Genomic DNA, 21,976 nt, shown 5'->3' with positions numbered 1-21,976 from the left:
ATACCGTCGAGGATACTGTGGATTGCTCACCGAGGGGGAACCTGAGGGACGGTTTCGAATTGGAGCGCAGCAATACACATCCGAACCAGATAAGCTTGTCAAAGAAAGAACACAGAAAAATACCCTTTTCATGGAACTGGAGTATTCCAGCAAACGGCAAATTGGAGCCTTCTACCAACACAATCCATTTCCCATAAAATCCAGTAAAAGGTATATTACACAAGGGTTAGGCATAGGCTCTCACAAGTATTGGGACTAGCCGTCCCTACTCATTTGATGTAGCAGTGCATGAATCATGTTCCCTCCAAACACAATCTTTGTGTGTGGTATGTTACAGTACAAGAAGACTGTACAAGGAAGCAGATTGGGGGAACAGCATGTGCTACCACGAAGATTATGGATTTATATAGTTGAAGTATACACAATTTCACTAATAAATAAGGTACTTCACCAAGAAAATAGGTAGATCCCACCAGAACCGTATAGTATATGAAGAATCTAACTTTCCTATATCAGAGTAATAAATGAGATTATTTTGTTCACTTACAAAGACATCTGTGACTACTGGTAACTGAGGGGCTCTTGTTAGACAACACTCACGCTGACATCTTCTCATCATATGTTGTCCCCATGGGAAGGTGATTTGCCGTGCTGGAGTCTGTCACGTTACTGTACAACAACACTTAAAGACTCGCTTTGAGGCAGGTTAACCAGGTCAAATCCAGCACAACTGAGGTCAGTCCTCTCAGTCTTTTTGTGGTTGCTTCAGTACAAAATTAGGTGCCAAATGGGGATTTCTTCCTTGGAGAACTCACTCAGCATTAGTCTGTAGTAGCCACAGTCTTCTTGTCCCATCAATGGCCATCAAATCATCCACATGCCTCAAGTGTACAATTCACATTTTAAGCCTAAAGTGGACTCTTCGTGCTCAAAAAGGAGAATGGCCCGGACAAATCAAACATCAGCAGCATACTGACCATCAATACCATCTCCGAGAGAACAAGAATTCTTACCAGCAGTGCCTTCCTTACGAAACAAGCAACTGAAATAGTTTACATGAAAATATGGGAACACTGGAAGAATTTTTTCTTGCTCTGCCATCTATCAAAAGGGACTGGTCTATCCCTTTGGGCAGCAATCCATTTGAAATAATCAAAATACATCTCCCCCGAGAAACAGAATTGTGGAATAGTTAAATTAAGGCCTGCAAAATGTAACCCATCATGTTTACCAATCTGCACAATTACCGTACCTCGATGTTGAGACTGCACCTAATAAAATTTTATTAATATCGTAAAACAAATAGAAAACAATGAATCTCTTTTCTTTACTATTCACAATTAAAGTGAAAAAACACAAATAAGGCAGTCATCGATGGAATGATTCAATGTACATCAAGTCTGATTCAAAGAAGACCTGCTTCGTAGCTGGGGCGTTCAATGTCCTTGTTTTATCCAGCACTGCCGCAGGTCATATCATGTTAAAGTACATCACAGCTCCTCGATGTTGTGGGGGAAACAGACCATGCCTTGGCCTCCTAAAGAACTTGAGTCCATCACAAGTCAGAAAAGCCAATATTGGAGCCTTTCCGTAATTCCAGATTGCTACGAGGTTGCAGCTTGAATAAGAAAGAGCGGAGCATTATCAGTGTTATCAATAGGATCCTTGGGGTACGCTAACTTTCACAATGTACAGGAAATATTGGGCAACAAAACTGTTCTGAGGACATTCAAGGTCACTTTTGGAGTTTTGTTTGCAGGCATATTACTGGGCCTGCATCCATATATGACTTACTCAGAAATCTCAAAGAAAACCTTTAGTAGACGCCTATATTGCCTAGAGGAAGCAGATCCAGCCCAGGTGATGTTGCACCAATGGCAGCCAGGATTTATCTAATCCTCTTCCAGTCTCATCAAATAGAGGTCATGAAACCAGAGACAGCCAGGGTATTTCTGCAGAGATAGATTTGGTGTGAGGAACTCTGCAGTACTCCCCCTTTGTCTCACTAACACAGAATATGCCCACACTAAGAAGTACAATGTACATCAACAAACAAATGCAAATGTTGTGGGGTGGCTGTTAGCCAAAAATCAATCTGTGTACAACTTTAAATATCCTGATACCTTAACACTGACAGTAAAAAGTGATTTGGAATTAACATTTCCATGGGACACAACTATGAAAATGGACAAGACGGTCCAAGAAAAGGCAAGAAAAATGGATTCCAGATGCTGCTGTGCTTGTTAAGCTACTCATGCGCTAAACTAGGAGCAGAAATTAAGCAGTTTAAGAAAATACTAGAATGATCAGAAAACACTGTCTGGGCAACATTAGCAAAGACTTGTCAGCAAGCTGTAGTTTCCCTGGAGTCCACAGCGGGTGGACAGATCCTTTCCTCTCTTTCCATGTTAAAATTGTATAGGAAGGAAAGGATAACAGTTGCTCTTATAATCCTACATTATGATACTTAAACATCTACTCTAATTTCTCTTTTAGAATGATTCTATCTACCTTGCTTCCAATTTACAACAGGTCAACACAGGGATAGAAACTGCCAATGGATTTTGAACGACAAATGAACTTGGCCAAAGTATTGGTGTGATGACAATCTGTGTTCCACTCATGATAAATCACTGCTGAAAACAACTCCAAAAAGTTGAAGACAAGAGACAGCAATTTAAAGAGGGAAAACATCCAACCTAAGAGTATTAAAACACATAAGGAGAAGTATCAACCTGACCCGTTTCAAGACATGCTACCAATGTGGGATTGCATCAAAACCAGGGTGAAACGCTCCATTCTGAATGGTTGGACTGACCTTACATGTACAGGGAAAGCACCAGACGGAAACTGGCACTGAATGAGTAAGAGTACAAGTGTACCACCTAGTTCCTCATGAGACTAGATCCTAACAACATACTGGCTTTAAAGGGGTGCCCACTGTGTGACCATACCAGTCTGCACCAAGACAAGAGAGAGGTATGCGTTCCCAAGATACCAATGGTTATTGATGTATTCGCACAGCTTCCCTTCTCTAGAGTAAGAGAGGAGTTCTCATTTGGTGACCACTCCAAAAAGGCACCAGAGTTAGCCAATATAAATGAAATACAGGTCCTCAGGATCTTTCTGGAAAACAACCTTTTGCACACAGGCATCTGTGATTTAGGCACTCTACACACCCAATCTAAATCCAAAAACGGGAACCTTATAGAAGTCATAAAACTTATATACCAATGTAACTGACTGACTGGAATAGTGTTGATCCTACATCCAGAGGACTGTGGCTGAGAGGCACGATTACAGATTGCAACAACTAGTAGGGATTCAGGACTTTTCCTGGTTTCTACTGATAATGTTGGTAGCCCGTGTGCAGCAAGACAATATATGATGGACAAGCTGTAGTCTCTTTCACAGTCCCTCCATTCTACAGCTGAATCAGACTGGTAAACTAGTTGACGTGTCACAAGTGACTATCAAAATTCAGACAAGCAACTGCTACACTTCAGTGCTTGTAGCCAGGCTTAAGGCCAATATGGTTCGTATCCAGGCCCAAAGTGAAGCCAGACTAACTGAGCTAGTCTGTTTTTGGCCGCATTTCTGAACACAAGAGAGGCACAAACATCCCTGTAACTCTCCTGCAACTCCAGCAATATTGTTACAAATCTGCATCTTGCTGTGGAAAGACATAGCAGCTGAAGGCCCAAAATAATGGAAATACAGAGTGGTCCGACCTATCACTGCACCTTCCTACGGCTTTTCAAGACTACCTTCACAGCAATACACCTCAGCAGCGTAAAACAATTAAAACCACCCCAACACAAAAATATTTTCTAATAGGGCATAGCCACATCACGTCCATTCAGAGTCTTACAATGACAGAAAAGTTTTCAAAATACTTACATCAACAGTTCCATGATAAACCCAATAGTTCTCCCCACCCACCTTTTCTTAAAATCAAAATGAATTTTACATAGTTGGAAAAGGCAGGGAAACTAAACCGAATTTTAAAAAAAGTTAAGGGGGAAAAAAAAGACCAATAGTTACAGATATCAAAACGAGCTGACAGTATAGAAATGTTCATTCTTCACTTTAAAAACAGCTCCCCTAAAATTCTTGATTTCATTGCGCTCCTTCCGTTTGCGCAGGTGGGAGTTTTTAGTGAGATGGGTGAAGAATAATTCAGAGATACAGCAGCTGATGTGCATCACTCTAGCTGAAAAGCCCAGAAGGGCAGTTGTGGACCAAGGTTGGTTGAATGTTGAACTCTTCTTAAAAATGGTGTTTAGTGCTGATGTCCAATTGATAAAACGAGTGGGATAAGACATCCTATAACCAGGGCTGTCACTTCGATCCGGCTGAGTCCTTTCCCTCCGGCAGCAGCATCAGGCTTATGGCTGTGTCCCATTCCTCCCACTTCCGGCAGGACGTGCACTGTGGCCACATAGAGGAAGGTGCCAGCAGAGAAAAGCATGGCCACCCCAGTGGCATTAACCTCTGAGAGGGCTTCTTTACTGCTCTGGAACAGAAAACAAAGGAGGTAAGAAGGCTGTAATGGGAAAAAATATTATTGCAAGTTATAAATCAAACCTAACACTTGACCAAGATATATAAAGAACCCAATATGACGAAGAAACGGATAGTAAACAATAGAACACTATGATCACAGGTATAATTACTGTCCTGAATCACCTCACAGTGAAGTATTTTCAAAAATGAATGGGATTAACACTACACATGAGAAAAGAAACTTTATGCCAGGGTGCAGAGGAAAGGTTTGTTTCATGGGATTTTGAGCGTTAACGAAAATTGAAACATCTGTAGACACAAGGAACCTACATATATCTAAAAAGTATGCTTGTTTGTTGTACCTTCATTACTATCCTTGTAATCATGATGCTATGCACTGTTGGATAAACTATTAATCATGCTTTGCAAACTAATTTTCAATAGGAAAAACATAATGTAGGAATATAAAATACACTGACTGTTTGCTAGACATATCCGAACATTTGATTTCTATTGACATATGTACACAGATATGTAGTATGTCTGGAACTGTTCATTCTTTGAGTTTGTTTTAGGTGGCTTGATACAGCAATATCACATGAAATGTGCCAGCCAACAACAGTTCTAAAAAGGGCTTAATTTCAAAATAATTATTCAATCAATTTGCACAGTAGAACGTGCAGCACAGAGCTTCAAACCAACCTAAGAAGATGATTGACATGTATTTAACATAGAAATCATTAAGGCTTATAAAAGATTTTTTTTTTTTACTTCCTGCCCCCAAAAGGATACTGTTACTTACCCTGTAAGCATTTGTTCTTGGCATGTAGAGTTGTAGATTCACATGCTTTGCATACTCCTGCCATCTAGTGTTGGGTCCTGATGTTTGCAAGTTGTTTTTCTTTTAAGAAGTCTTCCCAGTCACGAGGTAAGGTGACTCCTCCATTCGGTGATAATGCGCATGGGCATCGACTCCATTGAGATTGTTGTCCCGCAGAGGGTGAAAACAAAGTTCGTAAGTGTAGAACAGAGATGTCCATGCATATGTATGTAAAGTGAGAACTGCAACAACTACAGGTACCCGGGGAGACGGGTGTGCGCATGTGAATCTACAGCTCTACATGCCAACAACAGATGCTTACTGTGTAAGTAACATTATCCGTTCGAGGCATCTGAGCTTTAGATCACATGCTTTGCATAGACTATACAGCAGTAGACTCCCAAAGCGGTGTCTAACCTGTAGCTGTTGCAGTTGTTTGAAACAGTATTTTAAGTACTGCCTGGCCTAGATTAGCTTGTTGTCTTGCTAACACATCTACACAATAGTGCTTGGTGAATGTGTGCGGTGTAGACCATGTTGCTGCCTTACGGATGTCAGCTAAGGGAATATTCCCTAAGAAGGCCATTGTAGCCCCTATGTTGCAAGTGGAATGCGCTATGGGGGTATTATCAAAGTTCTTTTTTGCTTTCACATAACATGTCTGGATACATTTCACAATCCGTCTTGCAATGCCCGATTTAGATATGAGATTGCCTTTGTGTGGTGGTGAAAAAGCAACAAAAAGCTGCTTGGTTTTTCGAAATTCTTTTGCTCTTTCCACATAATATAGTAGAGCCCTTCTAACATCAAGTGTGTGTAAAGCTCGTTCTGCTACATAATCGGGTTGAGGAAAGAACACAGGTAACTCAACTGAATGGTTGATATGAAAAACAGAAGCTACTTTAGGAAGAAATTTAGGATTGGTTTGAAGAACCACTCTGTCTTTGTGAAGCTGAAAGAAAGGCTCTTGTATAGTTAATGCCTGGAGTTCACCAACCCTCCTTAGTGAAGTGATTGCTATGAGAAAAGCAACCTTCAATGAGAGGAATTGTAATTGACACCTGTGCACTGGTTCAAATGGTGGACCCATTAGCCTTGTAAGGACTATGTTTAAGTTCCATACTGGAGCAGGTGGGACTCTTGGTGGGGTCACCCTTTTTAATTTTTCCATAAATCTTTTATCACTGGTACTCTGAATAGAGAAAAGTGTTGTCTGTTTTGTAAGTATGCAGCTACTGCTGCTAGATGTAAGCAAATGGATGTATAGGCTAATCCAAGATGCTATAAATGCGACAGACAACAGATGATGTTTTGCACAAAAGCATCAAGAGGATTGATATTGTTACAATAGGTAACAAACTGTTTCCATTTTGCTGCGTAACATGCCCTAGCAGCAGGCTTTCTAGCCTCTTTTAGGATATTCATACAGTCTGGTGGTAATTGTAAATAACCAAACTCCATGATTTCAGGAGCCAGATCGCTAGGTTGAGTTCTTTGGGATTTGGATGCCTGATTTCTCCATGGCTCTGAGTGAAGAGACTGGAGAGGAGATGCAGCATTTGGTGTGGAACTAATAACCGCTCCAGCAGGGCGGTGAACCAGGGCTGATGTGCCCATGTGGGAGCTATAAGAATCCGTGTGAGGCATGTTTGCCTGAGCTTCCAAACTATCAGCCGAATGAGTGGGAGAGGCAGACAAGCATAAGCAAATATCTGACCAGTTTATCCATAGGGCATTGCCTTTGGAGAGCGGGTGTTGGAACCTGGAGGCGAAGCTTGGGAATTTTGCGTTTTGTGCTGTGGCGAACAGGTCTATGTGAGGAAATCCCCATTTTTGAAAGTAGGGGAGGAAAACTTGGGGATGAAGTTCCCACTCGTGGATTTGCTGCCTCGGTCTGCTGAGAAGGTCTGCAATCGGATTGTTTACTCCTAGAAGATGCTCTGCCAGGAGATAAATCTTGGTGTATAGCCCATTTCCAAATGGCTTGTGCTAGGCATGACAGTTAGAGAGAGTGTGCGCCCCCTACTCCCTGCCCCCTCCGTTTTTGTGTATAGTACATAGCTGTCATGTTGTCAGTGCGGAATAGGACAGCTTTGCCTATGAGGAGAATTTGAAAGGCTCTGAGCGCTAGAAACACTACTAGTAGCTCTAGGTGATTTATATGGAGACTTTTGTGTTTTAGACTTCACAACCCTTGGCTGGTGTGATTGTGTAAGTGAGCACCTCAACCAGTGAGCGATGCGTCTGCCGTTAGCACGGTCTGTGGAACAGGATTGATGAAGGGTCGCCGTTTGGATACATTTTGTGGGTTCCACCTCTGCAGAGAGCGATGGGTGCGGCCATCTACCAACACTAGATCGGTCAATTGACCGTGCGACTAGTTCCACTGACTTGCTAAGCATTCTTGAAGGGGACGCATGTGAAGTCTTGCGTGGGGAACAATCATGATGCAAGACGCCATCATTCCTAGCAGTTGCCTGAAGACTGTTGCTGGTAATGATTGGTTGGGCTGAAACGGAGTGAGAAGAGACTAAATACTGAGAATTGTGGCTGCATTGGGAGAGGCTAGAGCTCTCAGAGTGTCTATGGTGGCTCCGAGATAGGTTTGTGGGTTGGAAGGCTGTAGATGTGACTTCAACGCATTCACTGTAAACTCTAGTTGGTGTAGTAAGTGAATTGTGGCTTCAGTGTGTTGGAGACACTTCTGGTAAGCGCTGGCTTTGATGGGCCAGTTTTCCAGGTATGTGAAGACATGGATGTGCTGTCTTCTTAGATGATTGCGACTACTGCCAGGCATTTGGTAAATACTCTGGGAGCAGTGGTGACTCCAAACGGTAGTCCTTTGATTTAGTAACGTTGACCCACTATCACAAATCTGAGATATTTGCAATGAGCGGGATGTTTCGGAATGTGGAAATATGGATCCTTTAAGTCGAGAGTAGACATAAAGTCGCCCTGCTGTAGAAGTGGGAGCACTTGATGAAGTGTCACCATGTGGCAATGTTCTGACAGTATCTAGTGGTTTAGTTCTCTGAGGTCCAGAATAGGTCTCAAGGAGCCGTCCTTTTTTGGAATTAGAAAATACAAGACGTACACGCCTGACCCTTGATATTGTAACGGTACAGACTCTATGGCTCCTTTCAGCAAGGTAGACTGAGCCTCCCGGTTTGAGCAGGTGTTAATGTTCTGGTGACATTTTATGAGAACGAGGTGGAATGTTTGGAGGATTTGTGGTAACCTCCAGGCAATAACCAAGTTGGATAATTCCTAACACCCATCTGTCTGTAGGTATGGATTGTCAAATGGGGAGGAATTGTAAAATACGTCCACAGACAGGTGGTAAATGATCGGGGGAAGGGTAGGCAAGTCACTGCTTGTTAGGGGGAAGGGGAATTACATGGTGTGGAACCCTTGCCCCTACCTTTGCCATTTTATCTCTGTATCATCCTCTAAAGAAGCCTCTTAAGGAGGAAGATTCATTATTATCTTTGTACGAGGCAGCAGTATGGTCTGAGGATGTGGTCTTGGACCACCCCCCCCCCCCCCACGGTAAAAGGAGCGACGAAAAGAGCCACGATTTGAAGGAGACTGTAGGGCTCGCATTGATTTAGCTACCTCAGTGTCTTTTTTCATTTTCTCCAATGCCTGATCTACTTCGGGCCTGAAGAGAATCTTTTTTATCAAATGGAGAATTCAAAATGGATAGTTGGACTTCAGGTTTAAAACCGGAAATCCTTAACCAGGCGTGCCTCATAAGTAACACACGAGTGTTAATTTCTCTAGCTGAGGTGTCAGCAGAATCTAAAGCCCATCTAATGGAGGAAGGGGAGATGAGCTTTCCTTCTTGTACTAAATCATGAGCTTCAGCTTTGTGCTCATCTGGGAGATATTGGCGCAATTACTTAATTTCGTCCTAGTGTGCTCTATCATAATTGGCTAATAAAGCCTGGGTGTTGGCTATACGCCAGCGATTCGCTGCCTCGGCGGCTACTCGCTCACCAGAAGCATCTAATAATTTTGACTCTTAGTCCAGAGGAGAGGGGGATGGGGGGGGGGGGGGGGGGATAAGGCATGCCCGAGGCTTGTGAATTGGCCCGTCTACGGGCATTAGCGACAACTAGTGAGTCTAGTGGTAACTGCCCCTTAATAAATACTGGATCTGAAGGAGCAGGCTTATATTTTTTGTCTATTCTGTGAGTGACAATATGAGCACGAATAGGTTCCTTAAATAGATCGGTAGGTCTTATCATGCATGCCTTTGAGCATAGGGAGAGTGTGACTGGATCTATGTGTGCTACAGAGCTTCGAACAAGAAATCCTCTTCTAGGGATCCTTTGTGTACTTGTACCCTGTGACATTCTGCAGCTCTAACAAGTAATTCTAAATACCCTACATTGTTGTCAGGAGGGGAAGGCTTTGCAGGGTAAAGGCAGATAGCTACGTCCCCCATAGGGGGACACTAGAGGGGACAGCCCCTTAGTATTTCCCCACAGCCCTGGAGGGGCTAGTATTTTTTCTATGGCCACTTGGCCAGGAGGGGACAATCGCACAGGCAGATCTCGCCTCCCCAGGGACTATGCACTTCCAGGAGGCTGAGGGCTAGTTAGGTGGGCAGCTCACCTGGGCAATCCCTCTTTCCCAGACAGCAGCAGCAGTAGTGCGAATGGCAAAAAATCTGGAATCAGCTAGGGAACTGCCTTTGGTAGTAGACAGTAAATTGGCAAAACAATGCCAGTTAGGGAGAGCATAAGGTCCTTTCGAGAACACCCCACTTGCAAATTTGATTGTTTCACCACTAGGTGTGGTACCCAAGAAGGAACAGGGTAAATTCTGCTTGATTCACCATCTGTCCTACACTAAAGGTTTCATCCGTGAACAACTGCATGGCTGAAGGTACATGATCAGTGACATACGCCTCCTTCGACGATGCAGTAGCAGTGGTGCGCCAGGCAGGACCATTTGCAGTGCTAGCAAAAGCGGACATAGAATCCGCATTCAGTCTACTACCAGTTCACCCCCACAGTTTTCACCTATTTCACTCACAGTTTCGGCATGATGTGGCGAGAAAAATTCTATTTTGACAAATGCATGCCAATGGGCTGCTTGGTGTCCTGTTCATACTTTGAAGCATTCAGCTCCTTCCTGGAATGGGCACTCAAAACAAAAGCCCCCCCCCCCCCCCCCCTCCCCAGGGAGTGCCATGCACTACCTGGATGACTTCCTATTGGTCGGAAAAGCAGGCACCCATGAGTTCAGAGTCAACCGCGAGGAAGACTCGGGATGAACGGGAGTAAATGGATGGCAACGTATTCAGATCAGAAAGAATGGAAAGTGCTTTATTTTAAATACACGCAGATTCCTACTCAATTTCCATCGAAAGTATATACAACATAGGAGAGTATTGGCATTTTTCTGCTGGGGACAGATTCAAGGTCCAGATGAGTTGAGGAGTCTTTTCCCAGATACGTATAGCTATGACTAACTCAGTTGCGAGTGAGTTATGGTTTGTGTTACCCATGTCCTGATGAGGCCCGACACAGTTGGATGAAAGGCGTTGACCAAGAGAAGAGGAGGAGTCCATTGAATTAAAATGTGGATTTAGGAACTGTACAACACACACTATTCAAGTGACTGAATAGAGGGGGTATATATATATATATATATATATATATATATATATATATATATATATATATATATATATATATATACATATACATATATATATATATATATATATATATATACACATACATATACATACTTTCACTCGCTCTCAGCTCCCGCTTCAACCAGGAAAAAAAAAAAAAAAGAGCATGGACCCAGGTATATAGTGCGATATTATTTCAGATAATTCCCAGTCTGCCACTATCTCTTACTGCAAACGGGTTTAAACGGATGGGTACAAGCATATGGAGGAATGTGGTTTGATCATGCGTTTATGTATATATCATGTTTTTTATGTGTGTGAAAATGTATAATTGTGTAGATATCTATATAAAAAAATTAAGTAAAGATATGTGAAAGAATTGAGGATGACTTCGTGAGTAAGTACATTGTTTACAAGTCAGAATTGACTACTAGGCTCCCACGCAGGGGATCAATACTTGTGTCCCTATTGCTGTAGTAACTTGTGTGCATTCATTCCCCAGACATAATTTCCTTCTGTCGTTCTGTTCATACTTTGAAGCATTCAGCTCCTTCCTGGAATGGGCACTCAAAACAAAAAGGCCCCCGGGAGTGCCATGCACTACCTGGATGACTTCCTATTGGTCGGAAAAGCAGGCACCCACGAGTGCCAGGAGACATTGGCTGCCTTTCAGGAGCTCTGCAATGAGTTAGGGGTACCACAGGCATCCGAAAAAACACAAGGTCCCACCCAGGCCCTCACATTCCTGGGCATAGAACTAGACACGGAGAAGGGCATGTGTCGTTTGCAACAGGACAAGATATTGACCCTTGCCACAGAGATCGAAAGCATGCTGGCTAGGGAGAAGGTTACACTAGGAAATATCCAGAGCTTGTTAGGCAGGCTCAACCTTGCTGCCAGAGTCATCCCAGCAGGTAGACCTTTTGCGAGCAGATTAGCCAGGGCATCGTCAAAGGCAGTCAAGAAGCATTACTTGGTTCGGCTGAACCAGGGGATCAAGAAGGACCTGATCATGTGGGCCGCATGGGCAACCAACCATCAACTTAGGTTCTTCACGGACGCATCAGGGCGCAAAGGTTTCGGAGCGATACTGGGATCCCAAAGGTGCGCAGCAAAGTGGCCCAACGCCTGGCAGAAGAGGGGCATCACAAAGAAAGTAGCAGGCCTAGAGCTCTTCCCCATAGCATTGGCATTCAAGCTGTGGCACATGAAGCTACAAGATAGGGAGATAGTCTTCTGGTCTGACAATATTGCGGTAGTGCATGTAATTAACGCTCAGACAGCGAAATGCCCCATCCTACTAGGTCTGATCAGACAACTGGTCAAGGCTTGCCTTAACGGCAATGTTGACTTCCGCACGTGCCATGTGCAAGGCATAAAGAACACTGCAGCTGATGCACTTTCTCGTTTCCAGTGGGAGATGTTCAGACGAGCATGCCCAGAGGCAGATCAATTGATGACGGATTTACAAGAGGACTGGGGAGACTGGTACAGTAGACCCCAGACTGATGGCTCTAGGTGAGCAGGCACAAGCGCACAGCACCAGGGAGAGATACAAGAAATGTTATGCAACCTTCATGTCTGCAACAGATAGACAAGCTAGCGGAAACCCAGCAGGGATGGAAGCCAGGGTGCAGCAATTTGTGCTATGGGTAAAGGACAACAAGAAATCCCATGCCTGGGTAGCCAGGCATGTGGCAGTGATCGCTTAACTCACCAAACGTGCAGGACAGGCGGACCCCACTAACAATTTCCCGCTGCAGGCAGCCTTAAAAGGTTGGGCGCAGGAAGAGCCCAGGGTAGCAGACAGCAGGCTGCCATAGAGTTTGGAATGCTATCCGAGGCACTGGATGAGCTGGAGGGCATGTGCACCAAAGGAAACGAAGAAACACTGTTCAAGGCAGCTTTTGCGCTGGCGTTATTTGGCGCCCTAAGATGCAGCGGGCTAGTGGCACACTCAAAAGGGGACACAACAATGAAAGCACTGGCAGTACAGGATGTGGAGGTTAGGGAAACACAGCTGCACCTCACGGTGAGGAGCTCCAAAACAGATCAGTCGCAATAGTGCGGTCCTACTCACGAGCGCGCCCACGCACAGCTGGTTTCTTCCTCATAGATGCGGACGGCACACCCCTAACTAGATTCCAGTTCAGTAGAATCCTGGCCCAAGCCCTAAAGATTGCAGGTTACACCAAGGGAGCATACTCCACACATTTATTTAGGATAGGGGCTGCCACAACAGCATTTAGGGAAAGTCCTAACCTGCAACAGACAAACGCATTGGTCGTTGGACATCAGGCAAATACAAGGTTTGCATTCGACCATTGGCAGGATGGGAGACCCACAGGGCCACAGGCCAGTCACCAGGAAAGAAGGGAAACAGGGTGCGTGGCACCCCCGCAGGCAAGCCGCCACACCTGACAAACGACAAAGGTGGCAGCAGAAAGCCAATTCGATAATGATGCTGGAATCAGCACAAGTATAATATAGAGGTAGAGGTTTTTAAAGTGCAGTGACAAATGTAGCAAAAAGAAAATGACAACGCGACAATGATGTACTGTGGAATCGGCATGAGTGCAATATAGAGGTAGAGGTTTTAATGTGCAGTGACAAACGTTTTAAACAGAAGTGTGCTAAATGATGTACCGAAGCGCCACGGGGCAAGCTCGAGGGGAGGAGTTCAAGCATTAAAACCGCAGGGAACAATAGCACAGCACAAAGAAGGAAGGGTTACAGGGTCATTACGCCCAGCGGGGCACTCGAAGCATTCCTTTTCATTGCATGCAGGTACAAGAATCTGGGTGATCGGCCACTCCTTCGCGGTTAGGGCAGCAAGATAGGCAAGCACGAATGGGTGGAGCGGACCTGCTGGTACACAAGTGACATGGATCAGCACCCCGGGTATGAAGTGGGCTATGAACCCAAAATAAGGCACACCAGGGTGGCAGGCAAAAAAGGGCCAGACATACTGGTGATACACCTAGGGATAAATGACTATCACATTGGGGAAGGGCCAGCTGCTGCACGACATGAGTGACAATGACTAGATTGGCAGCGGAATTGGCTTCCTGCGTCATAATATGGTCAGAGATAATGCAGAGGGGTGGGGGGTTCGCTCACACTCGGGTGTAGAAGCCTCAAGGAGAAGGCTGAACGCCACAATGCAGAAGTTCACGAGGAACTCAGGATTTGGCTTTGTGAAGCATGGTCCGCTATGCGCGCTACTTTGCGTTCGATGGAGTGCACTTATCATACCAGGACAATGAGGTGTTTGTGCGGAAAATTTGGTGGGCCCTCAGAGCATTCCAATGCGGTGATTGAACACTAGAGCTACACAGGTGGGGGACTCTGGGTCGCGGTAAGTCACCCTCAGCCTTGGAGGGTCTTACGGGTGATCTTTATGCAAAAAAGCGAGCAACATCCAGGCGATGGGACGCTAATAAAAATGAGATCCTCAGGCCATAGGGGCCATGAGAAGAACGCGACGGCGACCCCTTCATCCCGTAAGTGACAGTTGGTATCCTGACAGCTGGGGGTTGGCCTTACCCGACTTCGTGGTGGCACGGGTGTAGCAAACACGTAAAAAAACATTGGGCCGCAGCCCCAATATGCAAGCTACAGCACAGGTTAAAGAATGATATGGCAAAGTCATGCCCGGTGGCTAGAGATTGTTTCAGGAGGGGTGTCAGCGGTTAGTCCTCAACAGCGCTGCACTCTGATGATCACCCTTAAGATAACCCTAACTGTGTGTGTGTATATATATATATTTATATTGTCTACTGGCGGTCGCCAGTAGATAGTTATAGTTAGGACCGTGTTTCCATAGGAAATCCGCAACATTCTATTTGGAATAACTTTGGCGCCGATTGACGAATCCTCGCGAAATTTTCAAAATAGGTGGGGCGCTCCGCTCCTTCCCTGAAAGTCTCGGTGGGATTCGTCAAGCGGGGGCTGAGAAAAAGGGGGGGTCCCAAAACGCGTTTTCCCCATGCATTTTTCCATAGGACCTTTAGTCCAAGCTACAGCCCGAACGGCTGAACAGAATTACTTGAAATTTGGCAGAGAGGTAGTCCTCAGGTCAGGGATGTGCCTTTTGCAGGTCTGGTGTAAATCTGTTCAGTATTTCCTGAGAAAATAGCATTTAAATCAATATATATATATATATATATATATATCTATAAGCGCGCACCGTGCGCGTACGGTAAAACTTACCGTACGTGCACGCTGCCGTGCGCGAGCGCGATTCCGATTGGTTGTTAGATCTTAGTAAACATTCGAATCGGTCAAAACCAGGAAGTGTCGGCCGCCATTTTGTCTCTCACAGTCTGAGGGGGTGAAAAACAAAGGTGGAGAACGTGAAAAGGGGGCATGGTGGACAGTTCCTGACCCCCTAGCCTTTGTCAGGGGGTCCCAGAAGGACCCCCAAGGGCCAAAATTTCCTTTAATTTTTTTGCGAACAATCGCGGAGTACGCGTAGCGTGCGCGTACGGTAGAAACGGAAAATTTCCGCGAACTGCGTAAAGTGGGTGTGCGGTGCGCGAAGCGCACTGCGCGCCCACAGCACGCGCACGGTGAAAAACCTTAAAAAAAAAACAAAAAAAAAAAAAAAAACATAACTTTGCATTTAAAAAACCGTACAAATTCACTGAAAAAAACATAGGTTTCACACACGTTATAGTTAGGAATTAGCATTTAAAAAACCTTGCAAATTCACTTACAAAACCATAGGTTTCACACATGTTATAGTTAGCTGGACATTTCACTCGTGAAAAACCATTGAAATTCCCCCGTTTTAGTTAGTGCAGACAACTATAACTCACGCAACCGCAATCCTCTGCTGATGACGTCAGATATTACATCACTGATGACATATGTGTCTTTCTGAAAAATAAATATTTGCAATATATGTATAGCTAAAGATTAATGGAAGAAGACATGGGTAAATAAGTGTCTAAATACAGTGATGTAATATCTGACGTCATCAGCAGAGGATTGCGGTCGCGCGAGTTATAGTTGCCTGCACCAACTATAACGGGGGAATTTCAATGGTTTTTCATGAGTGAAATATATATATATATATATATATATATATATATATATATATATATATATATATATATATATATATATATATATATATCTATATATATATATATATATATATCTCAGGGGTACTCACAAACTTTCTCTCGGGGGCCAAATTTACAGTGTGGTTTGTGGCAGAGGGCCGCACCGGTGGGGGCGGGGTCAGTGGGGGAGGGGGCGGGGCTAGAGCAGCAAAAAAAACCTGTGACCATGAGGTTGAACACAGGCCCCTGCAGCAGACGCCTTCGTCCACTGAGACACCAGATTCACACATCTCTATCTATCTATCTATCCATCTATCTAGCTCTGGCTCCCTCCCTCCCTCTATCACTCTCCCTCTATCACTCTCCCTCTCTCTGTCTCCCCCTCTCTCTCTCTATCTATTTCTCTCTCTCTCTCTCCCTTTCTCTCTCCCTCCCTCAGTCTCTGTCTCCCTCACTCACTCTGTCTCCCTCCCTCCCTGTCTCAGTACCTCCCTCTAGTCTCCCTCCCTCCCTCTTGTCTGTCTGTCTCCCTCCATCTTGTCTCCCTCCCTCTCTCTCCCTCTCTCTCCGTCTCTCTCCCTCTCTCTCCGTCTCTCTCCGTCTCCCTCCCTCTCTCTCCGTCTCCCTCCCTCTCCCTCTCTCTCCGGCTCCCTCCCTCTCCGGCTCCCTCCCTCTCCGTCTCCCTCCCTCTCTGTCTCCCTCCCTCTCCGTCTCCCTCCCTCTCCGTCTCCCTCCCTCTCTCTCCTTCTCCCTCCCTCTCTCTCTCTCCTTCTCCCTCCCTCTCTCTCCGTCTCCCTCCCTCTCTCTCCGTCTCCCTCCCTCTCTCTCTCTCTGTCTCCCTCCCTCTCTCTCTCTCTGTCTCCCTCCCTCTCTCTCGGTCTCCCTCCCTCTCTCTCTGTCTCCCTCCCTCTCTCTCTGTCTCTCTGTCTCCCTCCCTCCCTCTCTGTCTGTCTCCCTCCCTCCCTCTCTGTCTCCCTCCCTCCCTCTCTGTCTCCCTCCCTCCCTCTCTGTCTCCCTCCCTGAAGGACCACACAGTGTTCGTGTGTGTGCAGTTCTCCCTGTAGAGTGCACGTGTGCAGACTTCCAGCCTACAGGCTATAGATATGCAATCTTCCCTCCTGCGCTCTATGCATGTAGAGCCCTTCCCTTTGCAGGCTTTATGTGAGCCGTTAAATGGCGTTCAATCCTCTGTGCAGCGAACACATACATCCCTTTCCTGCAGTGTTTAGTGTTCACGTTGCCAGGTGGGAATTCCCTCAGAGTCTTCCAGTTCACCCCGGTATGGAGTCTGGGCAATACTTTTGTGGTAGGTCCTTGTTTGATATAAAATCGCCTCGCCTGCAGTCGGCCCTATCCAGAAAATGCAGACGTCCATAGACACGTTTTCTTTTTTGGATCCATTTCACAGGGCAGCAAATAAGGAAAGGAGGAAAGAGAAGGCACTACCCGTTTCCTGGAGTCTTGGTTTTCACTGAGGAGCGAGACCGAAAGAGAGGGAAGACTCGGAGGCTTAGTGGCCGTCACCGGGGCATGCGCTCACAGTTTAATTTATAGGGGCTTGGGGAGGCTGTGCGCAGGAGCCAAATGTACATAACGATTAAAAAAACATACCTGTGCAGGCGCTGCTGCGAAGGTTCTCCGGGGCTGGAAGGACATCGTGACACCAGGGGCACAGGAAGCTCACCAAAAGGTCCTTTAAAAGTCAGCTGTAACTAGCGCTAGTTACCGCTGACTTTTAAAGGGCCTGAGCTTCCTGTGACATCAGAGGCAGGCAGGCCAATCGGAGGAAAGCAGAGGAGATGGCCGCAGGAGGAAACGTTGTGATTACGTATTAAACGCGTATTCACAACGTTTGCTCCTGCGGCCATCTTCCCTGCTTACTCCAGAGAAGTGCACTGTACTAGATCTCGATCAAGGTCCGCGGGCCGCCAATGAAGGCCTGGCGGGCCGCCAGCGGCCCGCGGGCCGTACTATGAGGAACACTGATATATATATATATATATATATATATATCAAGAATGCAAATAAAATTGCGACAGTTTTCCCACAAGAAAAAGGTGTTGGTGTGTTTTTTTTTATTTATAATGCAACTGTATAACTGTGTTTTGTCACAAGAAAGGATCCATATAACGATATGTGAGATAAGAGTGGGCTAGGGGTGGGAATGCTAGGTTTGGGTCATTGTCAGTAGGTCGTATTGTAGTCTTTCCAGGGATCTACAGGTAAATGAGTTTCTCCATCATCAACGTCATCAGGCTGTGGTGGTGGACAGTTTGTTGGTGTGGAAGTAAATGTTCTAATGCTGGAGAAGGTGGTGAACGTGGTGGAGGAGGAGAAGCCGGGAGGCGGGGCGTTGGAAACATCTTCTCGGTGTGGACCGTGGCCCAAAGGTGGAGGTGGAACCGAAGCCTTTTGTCTCGGTTGAATTGGATTTCGGAGCAAGGGGTGTTCGGTACTCACGGGACATTGCCCTTGCGGTAGGTCATCTTTCCTCTCGGAGTCCGGAATAGATACAGGTTCTTCCTGCTCCTCCTCAGCCCCTTGTGCATCAAATTCTTCTTGCTCGGATCCTTCACCAAAGATGTCCGGCGTGCATTTGCAGTCCTGTTCGTTGTGTTTCGGAGATAAGCACAAGTTGAACACTTCGTGTGAGGCGGTGCTCGGATACTTTGCAGGTCACTGAGGACAAAAATTGAATGGAGTCCGTTCCATCGACTGCGAGGTGGACCAACGTGGTTAGGCCCAATGGCCTTCCACGAGTTTTACGATCGGAAAATAAATTTTCTTCGACCGATACGGGGAGAAGTGGGATAGGTATACGAAAACAATACCGACGCGGGTAGAGTGGATTGCGCACCGAGGGGAACCCGAAGAACGGCTTCCAATACACGTGCGAACCAGATTGTGGATAATACACCCTTATAGGGCATTCCACTTGCAAGATAAGGGCTACTATTGCCTTCTTAGGGAATGTTCCCTTAGGGGACATCTGTAAGGTAGCAACATGGTCTACACCGCACATATTCACTAAGCACTATTGTGTAGATGTGCTAGCGAGGCAACAAGCTAATGTAGGCAAGGCAGTACTTAAAACACTGTTTCAAACAACAGCAACAGTTACAGGTTAACCACCACTTTGGGAGTATACTTCTGTATAGTCTGTGTAAAGCATGTTAGCTACAGCTCGCATGCCTCGACGGATAATGATACTTACCCAGTAAGCATCTGTTCTTGGCATGTAGAGCTGTAGATTCACATGCACCCACATGCGCCCACCCGGGTACCTGTAGTTGTTGCAGTTCTCACTTTACATACATACACATGGACATCTCTAGTCTACACTTACTAACTCCATTCTCACCCTCTGCGGAACAACAATCTAACAATGGAGTTGATGCCCATGGGCAGTATCAGGAGGAGTCACCTTACTTCATGACTGGAAAGACTTCCTCGAAGAAAAAAAACTTGCCAACATCCGGACCCAACACTAGGTGGCAGGAGTATGCAAAGCATGTGATCTGCAGCTCACATACCTCGAACAATAATTTTCTGCAGAATATTATTGCTGGTGCAAGACTGCACAGCAGAATCTGTAAAACAATCAGGTATTTTTGGATAGTTTATGGAGGAGTGAAGGGCTCTATGCAGATGCACCTAGGCATTTCACTGAACTATCATCTGAATACAAAAAATACTCCTGCAAAATATAAGCAGAGTACTAGAAAAATAGGAGGGCACACAGAAGAGTTCTCTTTTTTGTGGTTGAATAAACACTCCAGATTCACAGGCTTTTTCTGCTGTCCAAACCATTAGTAAATAACAGGTGATATCAGAAATGGAATTAAATGAAAGCACTGAACAAAGTAGCGGAGACACCCAGTTGCACCGTCTCACCCGTTTGCTCCAACCCAGTAATTGGAAGATTGCGTTTTTTTCTTTTTTACATCCCTTCAGCAGATTGCTAACCAAGTTAGGCAGATCGAAAAGCTGAGGGCTTCTTAAACTGTATTATTGCTGTCAGGAGTCATAAAAAGCACAAACCATAGTGAGCCCCACAGGAAACACTCCCTAGAAAGAAATCAAGGTGATCACTTTAGATCACCTCACTCATGATAAAGACTTCCATTGGCTGAAAACTTGCTGTGAAAGTTGTGTGCAGAGGATAACCAAGGGGCTTTCTTTTACCGCAATAAAGATCCCCGGACCAATAGTTACACCTTGAGACCTAGACTAAAGAAGGAACAATAGCAAGTTATAGCTTAAGACATTTCTAGGAGATCTCCACATGTGATTATCAAACTAGTATAGCTATGAGACCCAACAGAGATGACCGTCCTCTTTCATAGAGTTCCTAGCAATGACCCACAGTACCCAGAAGGGAACTAATCTAGGAAATGGGCAAGTTTAAACGCCAGGCAATGCTCAAAAACGTGTTTTGAGACTCCATGGCAGGAATGGGAAAGAGGCCCTATTTTGCCACCGGCTAGATGGCGATTAAGGCAATCCGGCAGCTCAGGTTTGCCTCGTTCTTCCACCAAGCCACTCCCACCACAACACTGGGAGAGATTATGATGGATTTCGACAGCTTTCACCCATACGAGAGACACTGCCTGCTGAGGCATCACTGCAGGGCCCTCATGTGCCAGTTTGCGTACATGACTAGGAGAATGCAGGAAGCCAGAAGACCTAGGAACTTGAGTACAGTCAGGAGTGGGACTCTTGCACCTCAATGAAAAGATGGATCCATTTTACCTGGAAACCCTCACGGGTGACGAGCAGAGCTCTACTAATCCACCTTACATTACATTTCTGGGATGTCAATTATCTTCTGAGATGGAGGAAAGATGTAGAGACCCTATGAAGACCTCTCACTTGAGTCAATAGGAGGCCACAGTTGGAATCTGAACTTGTTGATGGAAAAACCCAGGTTGTACAGCAGAAATTCTGTCGACTGCAGATGGCACGATGCCACCTCCAGCGAACTATCCTTGATTATCCAGTCGTCCAGGTGTGAGAAAATGGGGATACCTGACCTTCTGAGATGGGCTGCAAGAACTACCACAACTTTCATGAAGACTCGCAAAGTATTGTTAAGCCAAAGGGAAGTACTGAAAACTGGAAGAGCGTATAACCCACTATAAATGGCAAGTACCTCCAATGTGACTTGCCAGATAGGGATGTGGAAATAGGCCTCTTGCAGGTACAGAGATATCAATCAGTTTCCAAGCTCCAACACCAGTAGAACTTTAGCTAGGGTCAACATCTTGAACTTCTCCTTCTTGAGGAAGGTTCAGGTCCCTGAGGGCCAGGTTTGGATGCAGACCGCTGTCCTTCCTGGGCACCAGGAAGTAACCTGCATAATATTCCTGGCCCTTTCCTGTCAGCCGAGCCAGTATCCCCTTCGACCAAGCGTCGGCCTGCCTGGCGGCACTCATCCCCTGTTGTGAGGCTTCAGCGGTGATACTTCGGTACACGCATTGCGACCGTGGGCTGATTGGTTCACCTGTCGGTCTATATTTTTGGAGAAGAGTCTAGGTGTCTGGTGGAGGACAATCCATGAAATTCAGAAGTATCATACCCAGGATCTCAACAGATGATAGGGTCAGAATACGTCCAAACAGATCATGTAGAACGTTAATATATTCTTCAGTCTCCAACAGATATAGGATATCTCTATGGGATGTGTTCTGAAAGGCATCATCAGGCTGCCACTTGGGTGGTACCACATCCAGCACCGGAGGTGAAGTCGGCAGTGGCAGCTGTGGCAGCGGCGCCATAGACTGCTGAGGTGTCATGTACCAGAGCACCGGCTCAAAACCTTATGACATGAGCACCGTATCCATCGGAGCAGTACCACAGGGCGTCGGTTGCAAAGGTATGAACATGGGTAGCCGGAATGCGATTGCTGGCCCCAAAGCAACGCCAGTCGGC

At 45.7% G+C, this 21,976-nt stretch overlaps 1 protein-coding gene across 1 annotated transcript in view; it reads right to left on the bottom strand.

Annotated features, from left to right (window-relative positions):
• Nucleotides 1–1,259: 1,259 nt before the first annotated feature.
• The window catches only part of SLC39A9 (solute carrier family 39 member 9), a 184,889-nt gene continuing 164,172 nt past the window's right edge, over nucleotides 1,260–21,976 (bottom strand). Inside the window, exon 7 of the mRNA XM_085627304.1 lies at nucleotides 1,260–4,516. Coding sequence (XP_085483430.1) covers nucleotides 4,283–4,516 — 234 coding nt within the window. The 3' untranslated portion in view covers nucleotides 1,260–4,282. The remainder of the gene's footprint in view (nucleotides 4,517–21,976) is intronic.

The sequence above is a fragment of the Triturus cristatus genome, chromosome 9 (genome assembly GCF_964204655.1).
Source record: "Triturus cristatus chromosome 9, aTriCri1.1, whole genome shotgun sequence".
Lineage (NCBI taxonomy): Eukaryota > Metazoa > Chordata > Amphibia > Caudata > Salamandridae > Triturus > Triturus cristatus.
Note: the sequence above shows the minus strand (reverse complement) of the source record. Positions and strands in the feature narration are given on the sequence as shown.